This window comes from Meriones unguiculatus, chromosome X (genome assembly GCF_030254825.1).
Source record: "Meriones unguiculatus strain TT.TT164.6M chromosome X, Bangor_MerUng_6.1, whole genome shotgun sequence".
In the NCBI taxonomy this organism is placed as follows: Eukaryota; Metazoa; Chordata; class Mammalia; order Rodentia; family Muridae; genus Meriones; species Meriones unguiculatus.
This window is the reverse complement of record NC_083369.1, coordinates 56019821-56032561: the sequence shown is the minus strand read 5'-3', so window position 1 is coordinate 56032561 and position 12741 is coordinate 56019821. Positions and strand designations below refer to the sequence as shown.

The 12741-nt window shown below is 37.8% G+C and overlaps 1 protein-coding gene across 2 annotated transcripts in view; it reads left to right on the top strand.

Annotated features, from left to right (window-relative positions):
* The window catches only part of Pcdh19 (protocadherin 19), a 162427-nt gene that overhangs the window by 77158 nt on the left and 72528 nt on the right, over window positions 1-12741 (top strand). Inside the window, exon 4 of one of the 2 annotated variants that reach the window (XM_060375701.1) lies at window positions 9021-9190. In XM_060375701.1, the coding sequence (XP_060231684.1) occupies window positions 9021-9190 (170 nt within the window). Of the gene's footprint in view, window positions 1-9017; window positions 9191-12741 lie in introns of both variants that reach the window. The other variant, XM_060375699.1, reaches the window with a different exon arrangement.

Sequence of the window (12741 nt, the reverse complement as noted above, 5' to 3'; positions counted from 1 at the left end):
TGCACAAAAGCTACATTCTGGACTGAATGGGCTCATGGGGGAAATATCTCTAGATGTGGCCTAAAATCAAAGATAGCAGTTTATTTACCAGTGACCACCTGATTAAGAAGAAACATCTGAAAGCTTGCATACATACACACTTTTGTCAGTTTCTTTTTATAGAACTATGGTGGTTTTGAGAAAGCATGAAGGTCTTAATGGGGAGAGTTGCATTTAAATGCATGCCAATACTTTTGTACAGGATATTCTGTGTGCTATTCTTTTCTGGAGAATAAGCATTACAAGTGCAAAATCGGTACGAAATGACAGTGGTGACTAATGCTAACACTGACCCCAAGGGATCAGGGATCACACAGTGGGAAAAATGATTAACTGTTTACCAAGATGTTTAAGACCCCTTTTCGAAAAAAGCTCCTAGACAAGAAATTCTGAATCTTGTTATCAGTCATCATTAATTTTATTTGGAAATTTCTGAATTTTTAAAATGCTAAGTAAAGTTCAGCCTAACACTTAGAATAAGTTTTCCTATACATTTTCCCCCCATTTTACACTCAGTTTCCAGTTATTCAAGAACATTTCTTGGAATGTTGTTTTGGGCTTCCTTGGCCAGACTGTATACACAGACACTTTTTTATTTTTATTTTTAAATTTTTATCACTTATTACAATTTATTAAATTTGTATCCCAACTGTGGTTCCCTCCCTCATCTCCTCCCATTCCCACCCTCCCTCCATCTTTTCCCCTCTATGCCCTTCCCTTAGTCCACTGATAGAGGAGGTCCTCCTCCCCTTCTATTTGACCCTAGCCTATCAGGTCTCATCAGGACTGGTTACATTGTCTTCCTCTGTGGCCTGGCAAGGCTGCATCTCTGCCCCCCATCCCCCAGGGGCAGTTATCAGAGAGCCTGTCCTTGAGTTCAGGCCAGAGAAAGTTCCTGCTTTCCTAATTAGGGACCCAACTTGGAGACTGATTCTATGGGCTACATCTGAGCTGGGGGTTTTAGGTCCTTTACATGCATTGTCCTTGGTTGGGGTATCAGTCTCTGCAGGGCCCCCAGTGTTCAGTTTTTATGACTCTGTTGGTCTCCTTTTAGAGTTCCTGTCCCCTCCAGGCTTTTCTACCTCCCCCTTTTTTCATAAGATTCCCTGCACTCTGCCCAAACTTTGGCTATGAATCTCTGCCACTGCTTTGATACCTTGATCAGGAGAGTTTTTCAGAGGCCATCACATAGACACTTTTTTTAATTCTTTCCCACCTGTCTACATTTTGTAGTTGAGAACTGGTCATGTCTGGTAGCAAAATGTATTTCTTGTAGCAAAATGCATTTCATTTTCATAAAAACAATGGTGTTGAAAATATAACTGAAAAGACTCATCCAGAGAAACACGAGAGGAGTAATAATAACTTCTGGCCAGTTGAGAGATGTGATCATGACAAAGTGATTCTGTAGGACAGACAGTACCTTAAGACATTCATCCTCTTCCATTGTCTGATTTTCTGTTTCTTTGCATTCATGTAAGTAATATCATTAGAAATCCAGAAGGGTGGTTCAGAGACATGAATTAACATTGAAAAGTATGAGGATTAGATCTCAAAGGGAGAAAAAAAAGGTCTATGGCATATTCCCCATAATTTTCTGGATGGAGGAATCCCAACATTATATCTCTAAAACTCTATTCTAAGTGTTTTAAAATGAAATTGTCCTTCTGCTGGTCACCAGAGCAACAATAGAAACATTTCTGCTTGCAAAATATCTCTGAAGTTCAATATTTTTCTGTACTGTTATCTGTAATCTAAGGATATACCCAAGGTGCTTTCTGAGAGAAGCCCAGATTAGCAAACTAGGTGAATTGGGGATTTTTTTTCTGGGTAGATTTTCATCTTTCTATGTTTGTATCACTGCTATCTTCTCAAAGTAGGGTAGGCCAGCAGTGCTACTTTGCCATGGCTGCAACACTGTTTCTTCAAGCCTGCTCTCTGCAGGGCTGGCTAATATCAACTTCTGGAGTCCTTTTGGAGCCTTATCAAGCAGAATGGGAGGCTGTTGCTCAAAGAAAACACATCAGTAATTGAGCAACACATCAGAAGTAGTTTAGAAAGAAAAAAAAATGAACCCTGGCTTTTAAGTTTTGCATGGTGGTTACTACCAAAACTGTGCCAGAGTTTTGCAGCATCTGGCATGGTGCCATGTATCTAGTAAGTAATTGGTACATGTTTTCAGCTAAATAAGAGAAAGGAGTGGAAGGAAACATTTTGTTTTCAATAAAAGGAGAGCAGTAAAATTTCTTTTAAAGCAGTTGTTTCTGAACAATAGTATGCACTGGTAAAGGTAATATTCAGCTCTATTTTTAGAGAAGCTCCCATTTTGACAGCTTCCAAGGATTAATGATAGAGGTGGTCTAGAAAACACTCTGGATCACACTTTCTTAGAGTTCCAATATGCTTTTGCCTCTCTTTTCTTAGTCACAAATGACTGGTATATGGCATCACCTATTGGAGATGTGTCCTGTATCCTTTTAGATTCTTCTATTGCAAAAGTAATATTTTAAAGGGCACATGCAGATTAGTATTACTGTAATGTTCTTTCATCAAGCGTATGTAGAACAGCTCTTCTCTGTACAGAATCCTGTTATAGGTGTTTTTTAATATTTCTTTTTTTATTAATTTATTTTTTATTAATTACAATTTATTCATTTTGTATCCCGGCTGTAGCCTATTGCTTCATCCCCTCCCAATCCCACCTTCCTTCCCTCTTCTCCTTCCATGCCCTTTCCCCAGTCCAATAATAGTCCTCTCCTTTACTCTGACCCTAGCCTATTGGTTTCAACAGGACTAGCTGCATTGTGTTCTGCTGTGGCCTAGAAAGACTGTTTCCTCCTCAGGTGAAGGCGATCAAAGAGCAAGCCACTGAGTTCTTGTCAGAGACAGCTCCTGTTCCCCTTCCTAGGGAATCCACTTGGACACTGAGCTGCCATGGGCTACAACTGTGCAGGGGTTCTAGGTTATTTACATGCATGGTCCTTGGTTGGACTATCAGTCTCATAAAAGACCCCTGTGCCCAGATTTTTGGATCTGTTGCTCTTCTTGTGGAGCTTCTGTCCCCTCCAAGTCTTTCTATCTTCCCCTTTTTTCATAAGATTCCCTGCACTCTGCCCAAAGTTTGGCTATGAGTCTTAGCATCTGCTTCAATACCTTGTTGGTTATAGTCTTTCAGAGGCCCTCTGTGATAGGTTCCTATCCTGTTCCCTGTTTTCTCCCTCTTCCAATGTCCATACTGTTTGCCTTTCTCAATGAGGATTGCTCTTGTTACCCAGGGTCCTCCTTCTTGCTTAACATCTTTACAGATTTTAGTATGTTTATCCTATCTTGTATGTCTAATATCCACTTTTAAGTGAGAATATACCATGTGTGTCTTTCTGCTTCTGGGATACTTCACTCAAGATGATCTTTTCTAGATCCCACCATTTGCCTGCAAATTTCATTATTTCCTTTTTTTAATTACTGAATAGTATTCCATTGTATAAATGTACTAACTTCTGTATTCATTGATACCAATTTCTGTATCCATTCCTCTGTTGAAGGACATCTGGATTGTTGCCAGATTCTGGCTACTATAAATAAAGCTGTTATGAACATGGTTTAGCAAATGTCCTTGTTGTGTACTTGAGCATCTTTTGGATATATACCTAGGAGTGGTATAGCTGAATCTTGAGGTAGCACTATTCCTAATAGTTTTCTGAGAAAACGCCCGATTGATTTCCAAAGTAGTTGTACAAGTTTACATTCCCACTAGCAATGGATGAGGGTTCTCCTTTCTCCACATCCTCTCTAGCATGCATTGTCACTTGAAGTTTTGATCTTAGCCATTCTGATGGGTGTAAGGTGAAATCTCAGGGTCATTTCAATTTGCATTTCACTGATGACTAAGGACATTGAGTATGTGTTTAAGTTTTTTCTCTGTGATTTATAATCATCTATTGGAAATTCTCTGTTTAGCTCTGTATCCCAGTTTTTTTTTTTTTTAAATTGGATTACTTGATTTTTGCTTTTTAACTTCTTGAGTTCTTTATAGATTCCAGATATTAGCCCTCTGTCAGAAATAGGTTTGGTGAAGTTCCTTTCCCAGTCTGTAGGCTCTCATTTTGTTCTGATGACAGTGTTCTTTTTTTAGATGCTTTTCAGTTTCATGAGGTCCCATGTATTGATTGTTGCTCTTAGAGCCTGTGCTGTTGGTGTTCTGTTCAGGAAGTTGTCTCCTGTGCCAACTCAAGGCTTTTCCCTACTTTTTCTTCCAATAGATTTAGTGTGTCTGGTTTTATGCTAATAACTTTGATCCAGGTGGAGTTTAGTATTGTTCAGGGTATGGGTCTATTTGCATTTTTTCTACATGTAGACATCTGTTTAGACCAGCACCATTTGTTGAAGATGCTCTCAATTTTCCATTGTATGGTTATGGTTTTGGTTTCTTTCCTAGAAATTAAGTGTCAGTACTATTTGGATTTATATCTGGGTCTTTGATTCAATTCCATTGATCTTCCAGTATGTTTCTACGCCAGTACCCTGCAGTTTTTATTTCTGTTGCTCTATAGTACAGCTTGAGGTCTGGGATGGAGATACCTCCAGAGGATCTTTTATTGTACAGGATTGTTTTAGCTATTCTGGTTTTGTTTTGGATTTTTTTTCCATATGAAATTGAGAATTGTTCCTTCAAGTTCTGTAAAGAACTGTATTGTTATTTTGATGGGAATTGCATTGAATCTGTAGATTTCTTTTGGCAGGATGGACATTTTCACTGTGTTAATCCTACCAATACATGAGCACAGGAGATCTTTCCATCTTCTGATATCATCTTCAATTTCTTTCTTCAGAGACTTGAAGTTTTTTTCAAACAAGTCTTTCACTGTCTTGGTTAGAGTAATACCAAGGCACCTGATGTTATTAGTTGCTATTGTGAAGGGTGTAGTTTCTCTGATTTCCTTCTCAGACCTGTGTCTTTCCTATACAAGAGGGCTACTAATTTTTTTTTTTTTTTAGTTAGTTAATTTTGTATCCATCCACTTTGCTGAAGGTGTTAATCAGCTGAAGGAGTTCTCTGGTTGAATTTTTGGGGTCGCTCATGTATACTCTCATATCATTTTCAAACACTGATAATTTGACTTCTTCCTTTCCGATTTGTTTCCCTGTGATCTCCTTTAGTTGTCTTTTTGCTTTAGCTAGGTGCAAACAGTGAAGGTTACAGATAAGCAGATGGCTGTTACAGGCTTTTTAAAATGTACTTGTCCCCCTGCTGGCCACCAGAGCAGTAATAGAAACATTTTCATTTACAATACCATTAGAAACAGGTCTCCTTAATTTATTATCCCACAAAAGTTGTTTTACAAGTCTCTCATCTCCCAAGAGGTACACAGGTAATAAACTAAGTGAAATCAGCATTTTTTAATGCATGGCATAAATCGTTATTTGTTTTAGGTGAGTAGCCATTTACCAGGCTGTTTTACTGTTTGCAGCATCTTGCTCACTGGTTTTTAAACTGCCTTACACAAATCCATTCATTAAGCCACTAAATGTCCTTACAAGAGCACAGTAAGCAGTACTTAGTTTGTCAGATGGGCAAACTGATCTTTAAATGAATTAACTATCTGAGGTTTGAGGGGGTAGTGGCTATACCTTTGTTTTTTCTACTTTTACTCACCCAGCTGTTCCTTAGATCATATCAGCTAATCCTTCACAGTTTTGATATATTTTTCTCTTTTACCTGGAAAAAAAAAAAGCCTTCAGAAGCCCAGAGGTGGGTTGCAGCATTCTGATGAATACAAAATGGAAGACGAAAATTTAAAAATGCAGATTGAAAAGCAATTAGGTGAAGTGACATAGAGATCACCAGCTTCCAGGGAGATAACTCAGTGCAATTAAACATTATTCTTTTTTGTTTTGATTTTCTTTTTTTTAATTCTTTTTTATTTTTTAATATTAATTACAGTTTGTTAACTCTGTATCCCTGCTGTATCTTGCTCCCTCATTCCCTCCCAATCCCACCTTCCCTGCCTCATCTCCTCCCTGCCCCTTTCCAAAGTCCACTGATAGGGGAGGACCTCCTCCCCTTCCATCTGACCCTGTAAACATTATTCTTACTTTGAAGGTATTGAGAAGCTAAGCCAAAGTGAAAAGTGCATCAGGTCATACAGCCTTTATCATTCAAAAAAGCAAGGACATATATTTGATAGGAGAGATATTTTTCTGTTCTCGAAGTTTAGGAGAAATGGCATAATGGACATTGGCTGACAATTGTTTACAGAAGATAGAAACATTCATTAAATAAATATAAAAATTCTTATACCAATCCCATAAAATACTATGGCCATACTATTTATTTGTAATATGAGGTATTACAACACAGAATAGTGATCATATTTCATAATGATAATTTCATTGAACATCTATTTCTATCTCGGTCTTCATGCAATGTATCTTCTTTTCCTTTTTAAAAATTTATTTATTTATTCGCTTTACATTCTGAGTGTAGCCCCTAGTCCCCCCTCGCATACTCCTCCTCCACGTTCTCTCCTCCCCTTCTCCTCAGAGAAGGAGGATTACCATGGGTACCAACTCATATTTGCATATTAAATCACTGCAGGACTAGGCGCATCCATTTCCACTGAGACAAGATTTGGCAGCTCATTTAGGGGACTGGGATCCAAATGGAGGCATCAGAGTTTGAGAGAGCTTCTGCTCCGGTTGCTGGAAGATCCACATAAAAGAGCAAGCACTACATATGTTAAATATGTGAAGGGACTCTAGATCCAGTCCATCATGCAAATTATCTTACTGAGTCATTATAATGCTCTTCTTTTTATTAAAAATTATTTATTATTTATTACAATTTATTCACTTTATATCCCAGCTGTATTCCCCTCATTCATCTCCTCCCTGTCTCACTATGTCCCTCCCCTAGTCCAATGATAGGGGTTGTCCTCCTCCCCTGCTATCTGACCCTAGCCTATAAGTTCCCATTAGGAATGACTGCATCATCTTCCTCTGTGGCCTGTCAAGGCTGCTCTCCCTCCCTGCAGGAGGAGGAGGTCAAAGAGTTGGCCACTGAGTCCATGTCAGAGACAACTCCTGCTCCCCTTACAAGGTAGCGCATATTGAGAGTGAGCTGCTTATGGGCTACATCTGAGCAGAGTTTCTAGGTCTTCTCCATGTATCCGTCTCTGCAACCCCTACCCCCCAGTCCCTGATGTTTTACCTCTGTTGATCTCCTAGAATGGTCTTCTGAGGAAGGCTTTATCAAAGCAAAGAGTTCAAGGATTGGATATGGAGCCCAGAGCCAAACAAAGTGGCAGAATGCAGGTTATCACTTGCCCTAATGACTCCAAATTAGGTGCTTTTTCTTACACACTATGTTACAGAATACTGGTGAAAGAATGTGTAACATTGTTCTCAACTGATGGTGATTTGGACATACCTCCCAGTTGGTTATGTGTTAATTTTATGTGCTTCTTCTAGAACAAATGTGCAGAGTACCAGTGTATCCTTGTGTCCATGGCAAAGCTCATCATCACATATAGTGAACATTTTAATGTCTCTGAGAGGCAGACCTGTAAATATTCAAAGTTTAAGACATTGAGTCATGCAGTTGTATAGTCTTAAGAATTTTTTTGCTCTGTCTCCAGTAAGCTAGAAGGCCAGAGCAGCTGATGCTAAAATATGGAAACCTAAGAATTAGAGAATCAGTTTTAGAGATTTCTGTCAGCCTGGAATCCTGAAAATGAAGAACTCTTAATATAGGAGAATATTGATGTCCCAGTTCAAGCAGAAAGGATATTCAACATTTTGCTTATTGTTCTTTTCAGACCTTCGTCAGTAGATTGGATGAGTCCAACCAACACTGGAAAAGATACATCCTTTACTCAGTTCTTCAATCTAAATGCTAATCTCTTCAGCTAACACACTCAAGGACACATTCTGAAATAAGGGTTAACTACCTACCTGGATCATCCATGGTATAGTCAAATAGACATATAAAATTAGCTCAAACATTGTCCATGCACCAGTGGTTTCCTCACCTTTTCTTTGAACTAATTCCTCTGCTGTTTTTACTCAAAACTGGCAAGGAAGCCAGATGTGGTAGTTTAGATTTGTAATCTCTAGATTCAGGAAGAGACTGTCAAAAGGGCTTATCACAAGTTCAAAGATCAGTGTGGGATATATATCAAGTTCCACGTCAGCCTGGAGTACAGAATGAGACCATTTCAAAAATAGAACAAGTAATCATACAAGGAAGAGATTAACCTGGTTTCTCTAACCCTGATCATCCTTTTAATTTTAATTACACTACCTCTATTTCTGCCATTTTTGCTTTTTATTGTTTCTGATTAGTAGATATCTCTAGAGAAGCAAGTTACATAATAGTTAAGATTTAAGCACTGAAATTTGACAAACTGGGTTTGATCTTAGATGTGCTACACTTTTTTTTGCCAGCAGTGTGACCTTGGGCATATTATTTAACTTTTGCACATCTCTGTTATCTCATCTATAAATAGGAATAATATTATCACCTTTCCTCACACAGCCAGTATTGCTTAGAAAGTTAATATTGAACATTAAGTTAACACTAAGTTGACTATAAGTTAAAACAGTAACTCACAAACAGTAATTTCTCAGAAAACATTAGCTATTTCTATTTGACTTTAATTGTGTAAGAATAGAAAAAAAGGGAAATGACATTTTTTAAAAATGGTTTTAGATTCTGATCTCTAACCACCTTGCCTTCCGTGATGCCCAATAAAGAAGCAAATGAAAAAAAAATAACTGTATCAGTATTCAATAATGAAAATCTCTTTGTATTATTAAGTTTCATTATCTTCTAACAGAAATGTCTCTCATCCATATTTCTACCCTTTTGGACAATCTAGCCACTCCTGGCCTTCTTACAGAGCTGACATCATCCTGGCTAAGAAAGACTTTAAAAATCAGATATATCACAATTGTAAATTAACATGCTTTCTTCATCCCAGCAGTTCCACCTTCAAGGACCTAGAGGGCAACAGCCTGAAGGATAGTGGGCATGAGGAGAGTGACCAGACTGACAGTGAGCATGATGTCCAGAGGAGCCTGTACTGTGATACTGCTGTGAATGATGTGCTGAACACCAGCGTGACCTCCATGGGATCTCAGATGCCTGACCATGGTAAGGTCTGGACAATTTTAAGTTGAAACCATGTGTTCCAAAGTAGCCAGAGTCTTTCTAGGTACATTGCACTACTTTACTGCAGCCCATATGTTATTAGTTAGTTCACATGTTAGCAGCATCTACAGAGTTTTGAGGTGTCATACATAAATCTAACTCCTTGTGTAATATAATGTTGGGGGGCACTTTATAATCTGAGAGCTTCCACAGTATCTTTAATAATAACAGCAATGAGCACATAGGAAGTAAGCAGATGCTTTCTCACCAGGAGTAAATGGCTGTTTATGCTATAGTGCATGGATTCAACTTATCGATTAGATTACAAAGAACACAACTCCAATGAGACCAGAGGGGTGGAGTTTATTTCTCTACTGGTCTGAATAGCTTACTCCAGAGACTCTTTTCTGCCTCCAGATTATGTAGTCTTTCCTGAAGATAGAATATGCTAGACTTTCCATTTTACCTACAACGCAGCTATTCCAAAGCCGTGGAGCTACTGCAGAAGTCAGTGTTGATTGCTTACAGGAGAGACAGGCTAAGAGAATGTGACTGAGTCAATACAAAACCAGTTATAGGGAAGTGAGTCTCAAAGCACATGTGAGGAGCCATATCCTTATGTACGAAGAGAATGCATTTTTATGAACTCAGACACAAGTACTTTTAAAAATTGGTGCCCTTTTTTTAAATTAAATTTTTATTTTTATATATTAATTACAGTTTACTCCTTTTGTATACCAGCTGTAGCCCCCTCCATCATTCCTTTCCCATCCCACCCTCCCTACCTCATCTCCTCCCATGCTTCTCTCCAAGTCCACTGATAGGGGAGGTCCTCCTCCCCTTCCTTCTGACCTTAGCTTATCAGGTCTGATCAGGACTGGTCTGCATTGTCCTCCGATGTGGCCTGGCAAGACTGCTCTCCTCTCAGGGGGAGGTGATCAAGAGCCACCACTGAGTTCACATCTGTGAAATTGGTGCTCTTTAAAACTGTGTTAGGCAAAAACCACTGTATTAAACAACACTAGCAGAAATGAGCTGAGGCAGATTGTTCATATGGACTTGGGCACAAATGTCATTTTCAATATTTTACTGATAGTATGCAAAAAAAAACCCCTGTCTTTTCCAATTAAGAAGTATGAATTCAATTTGGTGTTTACGTTCAGTGAAGATTCAGAATGCATGGTTATGTCTTGAGAAAAGCTAGTCTCATGCTCAGCTGGAAGCCCTACTGCTAAAAGTCTTAAAGATGAGAAAACAAAATATGGTGATTATGTGCTGGTCTTCAGCTGTCTCATTTTACTATAAACATCATTAAACTCTTTTGTTTTGGTTTACTAAATGAATCAAAAAATGCATGATTCACAAAACAAAATGTTTTTCATGAAAAAAAAAATAGCCACTGTAAATTCTATTAAATTGTCTAATCCATTCCCTCCTCAGGAAATTCAAATGTCAGAGTCTATAATATAGAGAGGTCACTACCAATTGTACCCTAGCTCTTTTCTTAATTGGTGAGTGGTGACATAGGCAGAGATAATATACTTTCTGGGAAATGTTACTGTATGGATGAGGATAAAAAAAATTCAACATTTATATAGCTGAATCAGAAGCAATTTAATTCTCAGAGGATACAGACAGATACGTATCATTTCCTAGTCATGTGTATCTCAAAGAAATGCTTTCTTTATTTAGATCAGAAAGGTTTTCTGTTAGCTGCTCTCTAAAATGAAATGACTCTAGGAAAGAAAACAGTCATAATTGATCATCACTATATGCCTGGCTATACCAATATCTTAATTTTTGTCACATTTCTCTAGGAAAACAGTATCACTGGGTTGAAGCTAGATGTTCTGAGTGTTTCTTACCTATGGGTGGCATTATGTATGGTGTAGACCGAGTTAACAGTGATAATATTAGAAAACACATATGTGACAGTATCCAAAGAATCCCTTACAAAAAAAGAAAACAACAACAACAAAAAAAAAACCGATGCTTTCATACACATTCGTACACATAGGCACACATTTTTCTATATCATTTTGACAAAATTTTTACAATTTGGTATTTTATTTACATGCTCATATTTTCATATTTTTTTATTTTTCCAGCAATGGTTAAACTTTAAACCAAATCTTCAGCTGGTCCTTTTCAGTTTAAATAGCAAAATAAACTGAATTCTTGTTTATATCTCAGTCTTTACCTTGTGATACCCTACAGTTTCTGATGGTTTTATAAAAATATGTAACTGTATATCTCAAATCTACTCAGCCTTGCCACAAGAACTGTGACACCAACTAACTTGGGCTGATTATTAGCACTCCAAAGTTTTTTTATAGTGTTTATTGTCTTAAACCTACGTTCATGTAAGTGTATCTTATTTAATCTTAAGGCTCACTGGTCGAAAGGCACTCACTGAGAGAATTCAACATACATGCCTGATCTTGAATTCCAGACAAAACTCTGAATCTGACACTTCTTTTTGTTTGTGAAAACCATTGTAACATCGTACCAACTGCAACCAATAAAGGTTAAAGTCTTATACCACTGTATTGGGGAGTTTGATTCCCCTTGGATGTCATAACTGTGGGTCTTTCTTATGACTTATGACCATTAACATTAGTATGACCTCTTTTTCTGCACATGTGGAAACATGTATTTGATGAGAAATCCCAGGAAAAAAAAAGATTTTTTTTCAGGATAAAAAAGATTTTATGCACCCATTATTTTTTCCTTGAGCAGTCAGAAATGGCTTGTTATATGTTCTCATATTGTATTGTCAATATTTAAGGAGGTACAAATTATATTTGGTCCACTCATTTTGAGAAACAGTAGAGACGCAGGCTTCATTGTAATGTCCTAAGTTTCTTCAGCATTTGCTTTTATAACTTTGCTACAACATTTAGAATGCTCAGTGTGAATGACAAGGGAGTTTTCAGTCTTGAGTATAGGTCCAAATATCTTATTTTTCAATAGCTTTTCTATGAGAATCTTTCTAGGCATAAAAACCCCAGAATCATTATGTTCAATGAAGGAAGGAGACTACTTAAAAGACTGAAATTCAGAAGACAAAACCTGGATGTTCAGTCACTGTAGCATTTGGATTGTGTTTTGATTACTTCATATAAAACTATTTGTGGGCTGAGTCAAAATGGCAACACAGGAATAACAAGAATCTCTGCTCTCTACATCCCTATCAACCATGGCATCTCTCTTAAGTTTGAAATTAGGTCAGGTGGTGGGTGAACTTGCTGAGCTTACTTCCTTGGTGGCTACAGAATTCCAAATTTATTTGCCATCCATCATGCCCATGAATTAATATGGCTTATCTAGGTTTGTCCCCTAGTCCTGTGGATCTCTGTTGTGGCTTTCTGGAAAGGAAGATAATGGGGCTTCCATTATCCTGCGTTTCCTCCTGACACACTGTGTTGTTTAAAATATTATGTCTCAATTGGTCTCAAAATACCTTGAGAACAAGTAAGTGTTGTCACATCTGTTAAAGCTTCTCTTCTAAATGAGCTCCTGAGATGATTTGGTGCTGAGCTTAGGCATCCAAA